The sequence below is a fragment of the Oryzias latipes genome, chromosome 7, assembly GCF_002234675.1.
Source record: "Oryzias latipes chromosome 7, ASM223467v1".
Lineage (NCBI taxonomy): Eukaryota > Metazoa > Chordata > Actinopteri > Beloniformes > Adrianichthyidae > Oryzias > Oryzias latipes.
Genome location: NC_019865.2, coordinates 3689357 through 3706512, shown reverse-complemented (window position 1 = coordinate 3706512; position 17156 = coordinate 3689357). Strand labels below are relative to the sequence as shown.

The following is a 17156-nucleotide window of genomic DNA, read 5'->3' as shown; positions in this document are numbered from 1 at the left end:
AAAAATCAGTATTTTTTAATAAAAAAGTCATGAATATTTACTGGAATTAGAAATTCTTCGAACCCATCACTGAATTAGGAAAAATAAAATATTCTTCAGATAATCCTGCATTATTTTTTCAATCACACCAAGATTTTTTCCATGAGTAAATCAACAGAAATTGCACAACAGCGCCCCCCAGCGTAAGGCGTTGTCATTCACAAATCCTGACACTTTCTGCACCAAAATTCAAATTGAGACTGCAATCTGTCAGTCTCATCAGGGGGATGGATTTTGCTTTTAAACTTATCATTTAATAAAATATCAGTCTGAATTTGATTTTGATAGTAAATGTTTTACTTCAAAATGAATTTTCAAATTGCATATTAAAATTCCAAATGGAAAATACGTTTACGTATTGTTAAAATGCGTATCACACATTGGAATTGATTTTTAAAATAAATAGTTTTAATTATGGTTGAAAAACTTCCCATTTATAATATTTTAAGTAACCCTTTTTTGTAGTATGATTGCCTGAGACCAAAGTGTTAAACAAAAACCAAGACGGCTAAAAATGATTATTAAATGTAAAAGAAAACACTTTTCTAGTTTTCCGCCCACATCATCATACTCCCTCTTTCTATGCTATAATCTAACGATCAAAAGCAGAATGTGTGAAAATTTATCGAGAACACAAACCTTCTTCTCAGCTCTTTTGTTCGTCCTCAAATAAAAATAAAAAGTGACTCGTCAGCTAGTGAAAGTGAAAGAAATTCCGGATTTGTTTCCGGAGCGAAAAAAACCTGGCAACCTGCAGAGTGGCGTTGCCGGTCCGGCTTCATTCAGTCTCTCCCTGACACGCAGCGTGGAAACATGGTGCTCGACTTGGACCTGTTCCGGACGGACAAAGGCGGCGATCCCGAACTTGTTCGTGAGACCCAGAGGAAGAGGTTCAAGGACGTGACGCTGGTGGACAAGCTGGTGGCGGTGGACACTGAATGGAGGAAATGTGAGCGCCTTTTTACGGTTTCACCCGGAGAGGCTAACGGTAGCAGCTAGCAATGCTAATGCTAAACTAGCTTCAGGGATGAGCGTCCCGCTCAGGGATAGAAACGGACTTTATTTACAAACATACGCTCCAATGTCAGGCTAAGCAGTCATTTAGAGTAAGTTTTAATTTAAATCGAAGCATTTCTCAGGACGACCAGTGGAACGAGCGCTAGCTAACGCTAGCTAAGCTAGCCCCACTAAACAAATCCAAGTGAAAGAACTGCTTCACACAGATTTCAAACTTTATTTATAATAATATTTCATTAACATTTTAAATAGAAAAGGAAGGTTAACTAATTTAAAACGGCGTGTAAACGACACGTTACCTTACTAGCTCATCAGTGCTGACTGGTCTCTCTGCAGTCTGATGCAATACTGTCAATCAGGGTAACCTGCACCTGCAGCGTCACTCCATAGAGGCGCCGCGTGCTCTTATCATCCAAGTGGACAGGTTTGGTTTGTTTACATCCCTCAGTTGGAGTCATGTGAGGGTTTGGAGTTAACAAACAGTAGATGAACTTTACAGGTCATCAATGCGGACATCCTACAAATTCTGGCGTATTTTTTCCTCACTTGAAGCTCACACAGTGGTGGGGATTTAAAGAAACAGAATAAAAGTGATCTTTTCCTGAGTTTGCTTTACACTTAAATGTAAAAATCTTTTGCATAAAATTAGTAAAATCATCTGCTAAATAAATGCAGTTCAGATGCTGAAGAGTGATGCAGGAAGGTTTATGTTGGATGCTCTGACTGACGCCCGTCTTCCCCCGACAGGCCGTTTCACCGCCGACAACCTGAACAAAGCCAAGAACCTGTGCAGCAAGAGCATCGGGGAGAAGATGAAGGTACTCGCTCAGCACATCCACAGCAGGGACAACACGCCCTCTTTCAATAAAGCTTTACTCCTGTAAGAAAGCAACAACAACAAAAAGGCTGGAGATCTTTTCTGCTCCTCAGAAAGTGGGAATCCGAGTTACGTTCTTTGTCCTTCGCTTTAAAAACAAGCGGGTGGATGCAGCGCTCCGTCATCCTGGAGATCAGTGGGATCAGATTCATGTGACAAAAGCCGACATACAAAAACCTGGTTTGGCAAGAGGTATAAGGTGTAATGAGCGATTAATAATCCAGATTTGAATAGAATAAAACTTTATTGACCCCACTACAGGGAAATTCATTTACCACAGCTCTATTAAAAAAAACAGTAGATACTAAAATAACACCACAAATACTCTTAAAATAACAAATAACCCACTGCGCTCATCTTCTGATTGATTTTCATTTTTCCCAGTGGTCTTTTAATTATGATTATTGCACTTTTTCAGCCCACATTTAAAAAGAATCAGTCGTTTTCTAGGACTTTGTTTCTGCAGAGCAGCCGCAGTTGGTTAGAAATTCATATTTTCGATGTCACAAATAAGTTCATTTACAAACTGCATTCTTGCGTCTGTTCCTGATTCACAAAGATTTGAATAAAGAAAAACTCAGAAATGCTTGATTTACTATAAATATGTATTTATCGTCAGAAAAATGCCACAAGAACATGATTTCTATTGGCCTGGGTTTCTAAGTATGTAGTAACTTGTTGACGACATTTTTGATCAGAATTTAACGATTGGATTTTCTTTTGAAATTGTGTCACAAGAAAAACAATGAAAAGAAAAAAACAACAGGCTGCTGGGATTTTCTTGTCATAATTGTATTTATTTGTTGTACATATTTTGATTATTTAAAGTATTTTTTGCCGCTCCAAGGCTGCTACAATTTCATTGTATAAATATGTACAACGACAATAAAGGATTCTGGTTCTGATTCTGTTTCATTGCTTTTATTTAGAGTTTGGAGATCAAAATGTCCAAACTGAGCTTCTGTTCTACACACTCCTACGCCGCTGTCACCATTAAGATTTCCAGTGGCTACAATGTGTTCAGTAACCCGGCTGACCTTTGGTTCAGACCCGTTTGTCTTGATTGCAGAGAAAGGAACCGGTGGGAGACGACGAGTCCGTCCCAGAGGAAGCTCAGAACCTGGAGTCTCTAACAGCTGAAACCTTATCGGTCAGACGACAGAATCTTCTCACGTTGGACCCTGTAACTGATTCTGTTTTTAACTACTTGAGATTTTTTTTTATTTCTTTATTTTTTTTGCTTCAGGCTCTCACTGTTACGCAAATCAAGAAGGTGCGTTTGCTGGTGGACGAAGCCGTGGAGAAAAGCGACAAGGAGCGGCTGAGGCTGGAGGCGGAGCGCTTCGAGTACCTGAGGGAGATCGGGAATCTGCTGCACCCGTCGGTGCCCATCAGCAACGACGAGGTGAGTGTCGGGAGGGTCTGAAGTTCCTTCAGCAGCTCTTCTTCGTTCCATCACGTTGGAGCTGACTGTGTGGATCCGTTACGAGTTTCTCTGATTGGTCTCCTGGGAGCATCGCGCCTCTGACCGCTATCAGCATTTATGTAATTGAGTTCCACTCTGAAGAAATGCTCTGTCAGGTTCCTGCAGAGTCCTAAGAAGTTCACAAATGTGATGGAAACATGTCTTAAAATTAGCTTTTTTCAAACTTAAATGGCCAAGCCACCAACCTGAAGCTCAGTTCTGCTTCAACCAGGCGGCTTCAGGCTGGTAGTCTTGAGATTTAGCTTCTTTAAAGTGAGCCACAGACGCTCCTCTGATCCGTCTGAACATCCAAATCTTTCCCTCAATGCTGGACGGAAGACTTAAATGCTCAAAGGTTTTCAGCCATGAGGGCAGTTTGCTTTGTTCTACAGCAGAAGAGTTTGTCGAAAACACCTGGATTTAGTTTTTAAGCTGAAGATCCACCTGGGAACAGATTTGATACGTCTTCCACTTACAAAGTGAGGTCATGTTTAAAACTTGTTCCTCTATCTTGGAGGGGCGCTCTCTGCCTTTTCTCCCACCGGGAAGGAAGGTGTCGGACCTGCCGGTGTTCGCTCACTCAATACCTCCTGTAACTACAGGAACCAGGTCTTCTGATTTTTACTAAATTCAGCCGTGCAAAGAAATTCTGTCCGTAACGGATCAGAACTGGTGATGAGGAGCGGTCCAGGAGGAGTCCTGCTCACAGCCGAGGGCCCGCCGCTTTTTAGAATGTCCAGATTCTCAGCTCAGTTATTTTTGCCATAATGAATCCGTGGACGCTGCAGATGGAGCTCGACGCCCAGGCGGAACTCAGAACTTATTCCACGGTCCTTCATTTTACAATCCAAGAAAACGCCCTTATTTATCAGACTGAAACCAATGACAAAGAGCCAGGAATGGGGGTTTTGAGGAGAATTCCTTCTTTTTCCTGTCAGGATGCGGACAACAAGGTGGAGCGGACCTGGGGCGACTGCAGCGCCCAGAAGAAGTACTCCCACGTGGACCTGGTGGTCATGATTGACGGCTACGATGGCGAGCGGGGCGCCGTGGTGGCCGGGAGCAGAGGCTACTTCCTGAAGGCGAGTTCTCCCGATGCGTCTGAACTCCCGCCACCATGAAGGTAGCAGGACTCAGGCTCTGGTTCTTCTGCCGTGTGGTCCGCAGGGCCCCCTGGTGTTCCTGGAGCAGGCGCTCATCAACTACGCCCTGAGGATCCTCCACAGCAAGAAGTACACCATGCTGTACACGCCCTTCTTCATGAGGAAGGAGGTCATGCAGGAGGTGGCTCAGCTCAGCCAGTTTGATGAAGAACTCTACAAGGTCTGTGAGCCTCCAGCGCTCCTTTTGGTTTTCCTTTGTAAGACTGAAGAGTTAGTACGAAAACGTTTAAATCTGAAAAGGTCAGAAAGTCTCTTTTTAAATCCAGATTTCGGCTTCTCATCACTTTTATTTATCCATAAACGCTCCATTTTGTTTAGTTAGACATTTTTTAAATTAAACTTTATCAAGAAAAACGCAGGTTTGTTAAGCAAAAAAGATCCATTCCAGAATAATAAATAATAATAAATGATTAATAAAAAGAAAAGAAAAGTAATAAATACAAAGAAAAAAATCCACACAGACATGAAGAACAAAACTATGAAGAGTTTTTTCCTGTTTTTCTATAGTGGAAGTGAGAGCAAGAAAAGCTGAGGTTCCAGCAAAGGAGAACCGTGGAGTGTAGGAATGTTAGGTTAGAGAAAACAAATTAAGAAAAGTTTAAAAAATAGACTAAATTTATGAATTATTAGCAGCTCTTTGTTTCTAATCCACAGCTCAAAATATTATTGATACTTCACCACTAATCCATTAATGTGTTCTCTGTTAGTTTCATCCATCTCTATGTGATTTAAACAGAGGTTTGTCGGAAAAAGGTTGCAAACAGCTTATTATAGCCTTCTGCTGCGTCTTTTTGAGCTTCTGTTCTCCTCATACCGGTCCGTGGGACAGTTGGAACCGGCCGCAGAGGGGAAAAAAAAACACCACTTACGTTGTTTCCTGTTTAATTTACAAACTGATTGTAAAGCAAGTTTTATTTCAGAGAACTACTGGATTTTCTCCACCAGTCCGAGGCTTGAAAAAGATCGTAAGCCGCTGGTTTGCACAATATATTTTCTACGCAAAGGAAGAACTGAAACTTTTTGATTTGTTGAGGCCTCGTTGACCAGATCCTGCCTGGATCCAACTTCTGGTTGGACCTGACAGGAGAGTTGATCTCAGACGGGTTTTTAAGAAGTCAGCCTCACCTTTCAGATGTTCACGTTTCACTAACACTGCGAGAACCACAACCAGCAACAAAAAAAAACCAATGACTCTGCCTAGAAGGCGGGGGAGGCTTCCAGAAAGAGCAAAAAGCATTAGAGCAGCACCGTGATGAAGGCTCATAAAAGCATATGTCAGACATTTCACGTCAGACCTGCTTCATCTGCCAGCTTTGAAACGATTAAAATGAGCAAAAACTGAATTAAACAGCTTTGTTTATATCTGATGATTGAACTAAATCGGTCGAAAACTCACAACTTCCTGCTTGAAAAGATTCAGATGTGACTTGAAAGCATCACCTGTTTAGAACAGTTCAGCTTCTTTAGATAAACCGCCGCCACTCCCCTCAGGTCATCGGTAAGGGCAGCGAGCGCTCAGACGACAGCTCCCTGGATGAGAAATACCTCATCGCCACCTCAGAGCAGCCGATCGCGGCCTTCCTGAGGGAGGAGTGGCTAAAACCCGAAGACTTGCCGATCCGCTACGCCGGCTTCTCCACCTGCTTCAGGCAGGAAGTGGGCTCTCACGGCCGGGACACCCGCGGGATCTTCAGGGTGCATCAGTTTGAGAAGGTGAGAGGTCAGGGCCTTTGGCGGTGTGAGAACGGAACGCCACAGCGGTTCAGACTGAGCTTGTCCTGGTCTCCCGCTAGATCGAGCAGTTTGTGTACGCCTCCCCCCACGACGGAAAGTCCTGGGAGATGTTTGACGAGATGATCGGGACGGCAGAGGAGTTCTACCAGACGCTGGGGATTCCCTATCGGATCGTCAACATCGTCTCCGGTGAGTCCTAAAGCAGGGCCAAGGGAACCCAGACATGGTACTCGAGTAAAAGTAAAAGGTTTGATCCAGATCACTACTCGAGTACAAATAAAAAGTAACCAGTGACAAAGATACTCAGGTAAAACTTTGACGTTTGCTGAAATAAAAAACATATGAGCCCTGTTCCACTGTGGAACAATAAAGTTTTATTGTTTTTTCATGAATAAAAAGCACTAAAGGTTTAAAAATGACTGGACAAACCAATGTAACTAAGTAAAAGTCCTGCTTTATTATCATCACTCTACTTGAGTGAAAGTGAAATGTATTATTCTGAAAAGTTGCTCAATGTTTACAAAAAGGTACATAAGTAAAAGTACCTTTTGAGTTTCATATGTTTTAAGTAGTATGCCAGCAATAATGTAACTAAACAAACATTGCTTGTTTGTTTATCTCCAGATTACTGTTGTTGGTCTTAAATAAAGATTTTCCATCAACTATGGAATTCTGTTGACAAATGCTTGTCTGTCAACATTAGTGATTATATAACAAGAAATAGTTTCAGCCCAAAAACAAATGGAAGTTTGGATTCAAAATACAGAAACAGTACAAACGTCAATTAAAATCTGTCAATCCAGAACTATCTTTTTTTTTTAAAATAAAGATGAGGTTCTAAAGCAGCTGAGAGAACCTCTGGATCCTCTAGGGCAGTGTTTTTGTGCCGCGGAGAATTGCCCTCATTAACTGATCAAAAACATTTCCCATCTCCATGATTTCAGCTCTGTGTTCATCCAAACAGGCCCTGATAAAACACTGAGGAGTTAGGAATATGAAAGATTGTAAAATACTTTTTCTTTGCGTTTATTTTATTTTATTAAAGACATTTTGATAAGAATGACGGTACCGCGATTCAGCTGCACCTTCGGCTGTATTTTGTAAAAGTCCCGCCCCTTTAACTGTCTCCACCAATCATTCTTGGAGGCTTAATCTCGTCATCAGTCTGACCAATCAGAAGTGGTTTAACTCTTCACTTCCTTGTTCTGATTCTGCTCATAAAGTCGCTCAGTTCCAACAAAAATACCAGCTTTAGCTCGTCTTTAGTGGTGTAGCTTCCCACAGAATCCGGTATCAGACCGTGGAACAAGTGAACAAAACAATGAAGCTCCGAAAAGCGATCTCCGGCCGTTTTATGCATTACATCTCCCATGATGCATTGGGTTGTGAGAGTGACAGCACACAAGGAGATCTGTTGTTAAACGTCTTAAAAACCAACAAACACACATCAAACTGTTTTTAAATCTTCTAACTTGATATAATAATAATAAATAAAGTTAAAGATGAAATAATAATCTTTAACTTTTATTGCATCTTTTAGAAAAAACAGCTGCAGTTTGCAGCTTTTTCTACCACAATTATCTCAAAAATGCACGTGAGATTGCGGAGGGGCTGTAGATCAATACAGACTATGAGTTTCTCCTTTTTTTTTAATTTTTGGATGCTGGTGTGACGCGGGATTTTTTTTTAGGTTAAAGTGTGCCGTAAAAACACTGGTCTAGGGTTTCTCCAAGTATGACTGGAATTTTCAGCACCTTTCAGGGTCACATGTGAACTGAGCTGGTCTGAGGACAGAACCCTGTGGAACTCCATTATTAACGGATATCTATAGAGAACGAGCTAAGATAACCCGGCAGATAAATGAAATTGAAAGGTGCGAAGCTTCGTGTTTTCCATTCTTGTAGCTCTGCAGCAAATAACCAGGAGTTTTTCCAGGAATCAGGAAATCTGCCCTAATGCTCTCAGTAAAAACGGATCTAATCCACCTGATGGTTATGGGTAAGAACAGATCTGGGATTTGTTGGGAGTTGAGGATTTACTGCTGCCACATTCTCACAAATGCGACTCGCATCTATGAGAGAAGTGACTGTTAAAATGAAGATAACAGATTTAACTGGAGGCCTGTTTGACCGACATGTTAGTATTAACCCCTATAATCTTTTTTGTATTTAGAGGTGAGAATTTTTAAGAATCTTAAAAAGCAGAAAGTTTTTGTTTTTTATTCTCTGGTATTTGTATTAATGACCATCATGACTGATCTTCTTCGTCGCCATCTCAGGCGCTCTAAATCATGCAGCCAGTAAGAAACTGGACCTGGAGGCCTGGTTTCCCGGCTCCGGCGCCTTCCGGGAGCTGGTCTCCTGCTCAAACTGCACCGACTACCAGGCCAGACGCCTCCGCATCCGCTACGGACAGACCAAGAAGATGATGGACAAGGTGAGAGGGGGTTGATGGGTAAGAAAAGGTACACGGACTTGCTTTCTTCATCTATAGCTTAACGTTTCCGTAGCAACCATGTAAAAACAGTCGGAAAGTCTTGAAGCTGAAAACGTAAAAATCCAAATTATTGACGACCTGTTTTGCGGCTGTGACCTCTGACCTTTGCACACACCACCAGCTTCAGTTCTGAGGTTAACTTTAATCCTCCAATGATTTTCTTTTGTTCATTTATTAAGCATATTTGTCTCATATAATAAAGCGCGTTCATTTTGCTGCCCAATGAGGCATTTTCGGAAAGTGGCGCCGCTCTCCTGCAGGATACGAGCTTTGACGTCTCTCCCTCCTTCTGATTGGCAGACGGAGTTTGTGCACATGCTGAACGCGACCATGTGCGCGACCACGCGCGTGATGTGTGCCATCCTGGAGAACTACCAGACGGAGGAAGGCATTGTGGTTCCAGAGAAACTCAGGGACTTCATGCCTCCAGGTATGACGGGAGATTTCCAGACGTTCCGGTTCGTTTTAGTCCAAAGACTCGAGAAGGAAGCGCTCAAGAGAAATAAATTCATAAATGTAAATCCAATGCAAACAGAAACTTTACAAAACAGAAAAAAGTACCCAGAGAGAATTGTTTGAGTTTCTTGGAGTCTAAAAACTGAAAAATGTCCTGAAACTCCGCAGAAATAGGAGTTTATGGTCTGTTTAACCACATCAGCTGCATCCCTCATGGGTTTCCTGTCGTGGTTGTCTCCATTTCAGTATAAAAGCCCACAGAAACAGGAAGTAGTTCAGCTTTAACTCCAGGCGCTTCTGCCATCCTGTGAGAGATTCGAACCTCACTAAGATCTCAGTCTGATAGAGAAACTGTTTAGTTCCCTTCAAAATCCGCAGCTCAACACTTTTAAAAACACAGAATTACACAATTATTTCTCAGTAGAAAAATTCTCTCAGTAAAAATCCTCTTTGAACCTGAATCAGATCACTCTTAGTCTCTAAGTTGGCTTCTGTTCAGATAAAACTGAGCTCAAACAGCAAACGTTCTTCTGCAGAGACGTTAAGGATTTGGAGTATTTTGATTTTATGCATCGTTGTTTCAGTGAAATCGCATATTACCTTCTTTTTCTCCTTCAGTTTTTTGTTGTTTAGAAACTGCTTAAGGATTTTATTATTAAATCCATTTCATTTTAGATTCTAATTTTGCATTCTTCAGCTTCTCTAATTTATTTCTTAAAGATTTTTTTACTTTAGTCGTTAGCATGTATTTAATTCAATTCAATTGTATTTGTGTAGCCCAAATTCACAACAACAGTCGTCTCAATGGGCTTTCGTATCGGTAATTGAAAAAGGTAAACGTGAACTCAAAAGGATCATGAATACATAGAATTCAATAGGAAAATATTAAAATGAACTAACAAACTGACTAAGCTATACTGGCATCCCTGCCCTTAGACCCCCCTTCGCGGTAAGGAAAAACTCCTAAAAAAATCGGATTCCGGAAAAAACGAAGAAACCTCAGGGGTGCCCACATGAAGGAGGGATCCTCCCCCAGGACGGACAGGCGATTTACCAGAACTCTAAGAGAAGAATGAACTTATCTAAATCTACAACTACATATATAAAGTCCAGCAGACGAGCCAGGTGTAGAAGCAGGAGCAAAGGCGAGGTAAACGGTCAGGAACTGGAGCACGGATGAGCCAACTGGAACCTGGAAGCACTCCCACTCCCCAGGAGGGGAGAGGGAAAGAGGGACAATACATGAATCGCACTGCACCAAACAGAGGCATGGAGAACTAAATGATAAATGATGATCAAGAATAGAGGAGAGGAAGGGTAGAAGTAGAAGAGAAAAGAGGACAGAACCCCAGTGCACCATAGTTACCCCAGCTTCAACTTCTAGCAGCCTTTTAAAACAAATAGTTATTGTTATTAAGTTTAATTTAAACATGTGAACATTAAGTTAAATAATCTCTGAATATTAACTAGTCTGACAATAATCCTGTCCACAGAGGAATGTTTTCAGTCTAACTTTGAATGTAGAAACTGTGTCGGCCTCTCTCACATGAGCTGGGAGTTTATTCCATAAGACAGGGGCTTGGTGGCTAAACGCTCTACCTCCAACCGTACTTTTACTAATTCTAGGAACCACAAGCAGTCCTGCGTTTTGCGAGTGAAGTGTTCTGTTTATGCTAACATATTAGCATAGTGAAACTCAGTTTTGTGTGGATTCAGCTGATTTTTATTTAATCAGGAGATAAAAACTTTCATCTTTTACTTTTTAAACAGGAAAATATTGTTTTCACTTTTATATTAGAATATTTTTAGTGGATTTTATTGTATTTGTAAAGTGTGGTTCTTTCCATTTTAATTAAAAGGCCTATATCATGTTATTCTTAGGCCTTTTATAGTCAACAATATGATGATATATTACCCTCAAAATTCCACTTTAGGGTTGTTTTTCATGAGGAATGAAAATCGTAATACACTTAAAGGCTCAAAATGTTGATTTTGGATGATATGGGCCCTTTAAAACTGAAACTCCACTTTTCCCAGATGTTCTCAGATGTTCTTGAATGTTCTCAAAGGTTTTTCAGATGTTTGTGTGTTCTTCTCTTAGACCATTATATCAGTAAAACAAAGACGGGTTCCTGTTTTTCTTTGATTGTCCGTCTGTTGTTCCCGCCGTCAGGTTTGACAGAGATCATCAAGTTTGTTAAACCCGCCCCCATCGATCAGGAGACGGCCAAGAAGACGAAGAAGCAGCAGGAAGGGGGGAAAAAGAAGAAGCAGCAGGGGGGAGGAGAGCAGAACCTGCCCAACGCCATGGACAGCATGTCTGTCAACGACTCGTAGACTCCAGTGCCGTCGCCGCGGCAACCTCGATGCAAACAGATGGAACTGAGCCTCGTCCGCAACTGTCCCCACCGGTCCTCTCCTGGAGCCGGTGGATGAAAGGAGAAAGTGGGGAGAACGAGGCTCTGTCTCATCCGTGTCCTCCTGGTTGTCTTCTTTCACATAAATGTCCTCTGTGCACTTCTGGAAACTTCCCCAAAGATCTGCTCATCTCACACTGAAGACGGAGGGTCTTTCTGAGACCAAAAGCCTGCTTCTGCTCTGTCATGGAGAAGACGGAGCCTCTCCCTCCTTCACTCTGAGGCGACTCGCCTATTTAAGGGTGTATGTGGTCGTGCGTTGATGACGTGGCGCTTACTGTAAAGAATAAATACAGTTGACATGCAGGTTCGTGTGTCTGTGCCATTCTTGAGAAGAATGTGGGAAACATCCCAGCAAACGCAAAGAACACAGAAGATCGTTTACAGAAGCTCCGTTTTCTAGCCGCCGCGTCTCACGTGTTGCTCTGGAAAAGATTCAAATTCTAGTTTTTCTCCCATTTGTATACATAAATACAATATGTAGTGACATGATTGCACAACAGGGTCCAATTATAAGAGCAGTAAGTATAGATTACAGGTGACATAAACACCTGAGTACTTGGAAACGGTCTACTGTCTCCATCAGAGGCTGGTGGTCCCTGGCTTTCTGGTAAAATCCACCATCAGCTCCTTATTTTTGACCAACAGTGAGGAGATTGTTGACCTGGTACCCCGTCTCTCTAGGTAGGTCGTCTCATTGGAGATCAGGCCCATCGCTTCAGTTCTCTCAACGGTTTTTGATTTGTTTAAACGGTCTTTGGCCTTCTTAATTAACCGATCTGCTTTTTAAGATACGAGCCCTCACGGACCCTGCGGTCCTCTGGCACGGGCCTCTTAGTTGTTCCTAAGGTGAGGACCAAAAGTTATTGTGAGGCTTTGTTCTGCAATTATGGTCCTCACATGTGGAACAGCCTGCTGGAGAACCTCAGGGAGACAGTAGAGGGTTGTAACCCTTGTGCTATCCTGTATGACCCCACCCTTCCAATGACGTGTTCTCCCTACCATGACAAAGGTGGATAAAGGTAAAGAGGATTTCATGTAATCCATGGACACCAGTGAAGATCACAAATCACTGAAGAAAAAAGGTTCAGCGCACTGTCTAGTGGGTCTAGATGACCCAACTCCCAATCTTAAAGTGCCTAGGATAACACAAGGGTTAAGAAGACCCACCTTTTTAATTTAGCTTTAACATGACTTTAGTAATTATTTTACTCATTTATTTGATTATCTATTTTCCCTACTTAAAAAAGTTTTTACTTGCATTAGGACCGTTACCGACAGACTTTTCCTTTCAGCTGCAGTTCTTTTTTGTTCAGGGTTATATTGAGGGAACTGTGTGGGTGGAGGGAGGAATCTGGTGAGGGAGGGGTGCCAATTTTGTGTTTTCTGTTTTAACTCATTTTCGTATTTTAATGACTATTTTCTTTCCGTTTACGTAAAGCGCTTTGTGGTTTTGGTCGAAATGAAAGGCGCTCAACAAATAAATGAAGTTTGACTTTGAGCATCCTCCACAAACCTCCTGATATTGGTGGAACTGGAAATAGCCAGACGTTTCCTTCTGCTTCACGTTGGATTTCAGATCTTGGTGACTTCATGAGGCGCCAGCTTTCCATCATGAACAACCCCGAATGTAAAAAGCTTTTCTTTGGACTATATTCCTCTTCATTTGTATCTTTCTTCTGATTGGCTGGTGAAGCTGTCTTAGTTTGACCATCAGTAAAGACCAGAAACCGCCTGGTTGAACCGTCTGATCCAGCTCTGGTGCTCCTGGGATCAAACTTCCTGGTGGCCCGGATCCCTGAGGAAGAGCAATAAGGAAGACGGGACTCTGTCACTGATTAACCACAGAAGTCCTGCTGCAGCACAAAATCCACTCCGGTTTGGTTGATCGAAGGTAGAACACGTCTTTGTTTTGACCAGCTTTAAAGAAAGAGCAAAAACTCGAAGGTGTGAGTTTGGTTTGGTGACCAAGATGGACGAGCCCATGGAAGATGACGTTGAGATCACATTCCCCGTGAAGGTAACTGGATTATTTGAGAGATTTTAATCTAAGATTGGATTCTCTTGAGAAGGTTTTTCCTTAAAACATCATTTCTTTTGGGTCATGACTTTAGTTTTTGGGCCGGGTGGAGGTGGTTCGTTCGGACGGACTTCAGATCCTGGAGGAGGCGGTTTATAGTCTGAAGGTCAGGATCCCGATACCTCCTCTGCGGTTCCATTTGGAGATCACAACACATTTGTGGTTTTCATTGGGACTTTCATGGATTTTGTGTTGATTTGATTACAAACTTTGATTGAAAATATTCTGTTCTTTTTCTAATAAACTGCTTTATTCCCACTAGAACAGCTTTCATGTCCCTCAGCCTTCATTTCTCTGATAGATTTGAGTCTTTGGTCATTTTGAGTTTTTTCATGATTTAAAGGGAACACAGTTTTCAAGCAGACACAAATCTTTTTAAGAAAAAAAACCCGAAGAAATATGAATGTAAATGCCAACCAGTGTTTTGTTTACCTCGGTCAGCTGTGCTTCGCCTCTGTTTTATGCCATATTACTGTTTTATCAGTATTCTATTTTTGGTCCTTTGTTCAAAAGTCTCTGTTTTCTTTGTCACCTGTACCTTTTAGATCATTTTATTGTTTTTTACATTTGTTTCTATTTCTTAGTGATTTAGTCAATGTGTAATGCACGCACATACAAAGTGAGGCAAAAAAAGTATTTGTCAATATCTGATGCTGTCAGTTTTTCCACTGACGTTCATCATAGAAACACTTCAACTGTGAGAGACAGAAAGTAAAACAAGGATCCAGGAAATCACTTTATTGAATTTTACAGAATGTATCTGTGAAATAGTGCAGAAAATAGATATTTGGTCCAAAACAAAAGCTTCTGGTTGGTCAAAGGTCTTTTGTAGGTCTTCATCAGGTTTTCACTATAGCAGCTATTTTGGCCCATTCTTCCATGCAGATCTTCTCAAGAGCAGTGATTGTTGGGAGGTGCTACCGGACAACACGGACTTTCAACTCTCTCCACGACCTCTCTATTGGTTCGAGGTCCAGAGACTGGCTACGCTCTAGAAAACCTTCAAATGTTTTTTTTTTTTATGTAGCCCCTCCTTGGTTGCCATGGCGATATTTTTGAGATTATTATTATGCTTTAAGGTCCAACTATGATTTGTTTTGTTTTTTTCTCGCTGATGGAAGGTTTTTGACCTAAATATCACCATCCAAGGCTCCATTCATCCTTTCCTTTATACGGATCAGTCTTTAGCAGAAAAGCAGCTCCAAACCATAATGTTTCCTCCCCCGTGCCTGACAATGGATATGATGAACTTGGGGTGCAGCTCAGCATTTTTCCTCCTACAATCACGCCGAGTTCCGCTATGGTCTCATGATCTGACCACATGACCATCTCCCAATCCTTCTCTGGATCATCCGGACTCTGGAGAACTTTAGACGAGTCTGGACATAAGCAGAGGGACCTTTTTTGACATTGTGTGTTACCATAGTAACCTCTGTTACAGTGGTTCCAGCCCTCTTCCATGTAGTTCTGGGGGCGTTTCCTCACCGTTCCCCAGATCTTTTGTTCCACCAGGGGAGATCTTTTTCTGTCCAACCTGCTTACTTATAGGAGATTGGTTCATCCCTGTCTTGGTCAGACGTTGTCCCTACTGTCCTTTGACTGCTCTTTGGTCTAGACTCTAGACCATGGCGGATCTAGAGGTCGCATGGTCACTATTGAAGGGGTTGGACATGTGCCATTAATACAGGTAACCAGTGGAGGATAGAAGAACTTCTTGAAGAAGGCCTGTGAGGGACAGAATTCTTACTTTTTTAGGAGCTAAATATTTATTTAAAAAATAATTTAAAAATAATACTGATTCTTTTTTTATTTAATTCTGTGTCTCACAGTTACGGTTTTACAGTCTTACAGCCCAAATTCATCTTCTTAAATCGAAAATCTTTCAGAATTTGTGGCTACCATTTTGCCTCACTGAATGAATGTATAGAAATACCTTTTAGTGATGTTTCTTTTCCTGCCCATTAAGATTCTTGTTTTTATTTCTTAACTTACACCAAAGAAAAGGAAAGATATTTATTCTTGAATAAATAGTTTTGGGAACATTTCCCCAACTCTGGCTGACAAATCACACTTTGTTTTTTTTTTTTTTTGAAGACCCCAGATAAGTATTCATCCGAGAAGGTGACGAAGAACACTAAAGTCCTCATCTTCCTGTCTTTGGGTGGGATTGACATTTTGGAGCACAAAACAAAGGTTTGTTTTCATTTGCTGTGGATTATAATCTCTAACGATCATCTTTGAACCGCCTCCTCTTTGCTCTCCTCAGTTTCTGCTGTACCAGTGTCCTCTGTCCACCGTCTCCTTCTGCGCGGTTCTTCCATCTTTGCCCAAAGTCTTCGGCTTTGTGGCCAAACATCCTGCTTCGGACATCTACCACTGCTACCTGTTTCAGAGCAAGGCCTATGTGAGTAATCTGCTGCAGAATAACCGCAATCTGGAAACTTGTGACTCAATGAGGCAGCCGGATGATGAGACTAAAAATGCTGGAATTGGACTCCAGTGAGATTTTCAGGCGCTTCTTTCCAGGCCCACGTCCTGGTGTCCGCCATCGGAGACGTCTTCAGAGCGTCTAAAAAAGAGGAATCCGTCAGAGGAGGGCGGGATCTGATCGTGGAGGCCCTCAGGCACAAGGTGGATACTTGAAAAATCTCTCCTCAGATTCAAGATCCAAATGTTGTTTCTGTTTCTGAATTGCTGGTTTTTCAGAATAAAATACTTCAGAGAGAGAACGAGGAGCTGAAGAGGAAGCTTGCAGCACAGCGGAGCTAAAAAGACGGAGCGGATGCAATCATTTTTCCTCTTCCTGTTTCATGTTTTTCCCAAAAAAACGCTTCAAAGACCTGCAAGAATGAAAGATAAATGATTTTAAAAAAGGCAAATCATTTAACTCAAGTATTCCAAAGCTCTAAATCTGATCAATTTGTTCGAAGAAATTTTAATAAAAATAAATGTGTTTTTTCTCGCACTTTAAAGCTGAAAATATTTTTCCAATAATGTGGACACATAAATGTGCTTCTTTTGATTTAATTCTGTTTGTTTTGTGTCTTTATTGTTTGCTGCTTTGAAAAACAAATATATTCTTTTGCTAAACTGGGATATATATATATATATATATATATATATATATATATATATATATATATATATATATATATATATATATATATATATATATATATAGAAATAGTTTTTTGAAAACATTATTTCAGAGCAAAACCAACATTTTTAATGTATAAAACGATCAAAGCTCAGAAAATAAATTTTAAAGCTAGCAAAAAGATGAAATAAATAAATACCAAAACAAAACTATAAAATATATATATAGTATTTTAATTTAACAAAAAATATCAAAATAAGAACTCCCTTTTTAAATATTTTTATTATGTTTAGACATTTAAAAGATAGATATTAA

The 17156-nt window shown here is 41.1% G+C and overlaps 2 protein-coding genes across 2 annotated transcripts; both read left to right on the top strand.

Moving 5' to 3' along the window:
• The first annotated feature begins 44 nt into the window (after positions 1 to 44).
• sars (seryl-tRNA synthetase) lies at positions 45 to 11970 on the top strand. The gene is made up of 11 exons (XM_004070284.3): positions 45 to 988; positions 1804 to 1874; positions 3003 to 3083; positions 3180 to 3338; positions 4337 to 4480; positions 4566 to 4721; positions 6053 to 6274; positions 6355 to 6484; positions 8574 to 8731; positions 9092 to 9221; positions 11421 to 11970. Exons 1-11 carry the CDS (start codon positions 853 to 855, stop codon positions 11582 to 11584), a joined length of 1551 nt encoding a protein of 516 aa, XP_004070332.1. The 5' UTR covers positions 45 to 852; the 3' UTR covers positions 11585 to 11970.
• A 1543-nt stretch (positions 11971 to 13513) lies between these two features.
• On the top strand, positions 13514 to 16709 carry LOC101169696 (PTB domain-containing engulfment adapter protein 1). Its single transcript, XM_004070283.4, has 6 exons — positions 13514 to 13684; positions 13779 to 13850; positions 15839 to 15937; positions 16011 to 16148; positions 16271 to 16375; positions 16451 to 16709. Exons 1-6 carry the CDS (start codon positions 13637 to 13639, stop codon positions 16511 to 16513), a joined length of 525 nt encoding a protein of 174 aa, XP_004070331.1. The 5' UTR covers positions 13514 to 13636; the 3' UTR covers positions 16514 to 16709.
• The last annotated feature ends 447 nt before the right edge of the window (positions 16710 to 17156 follow it).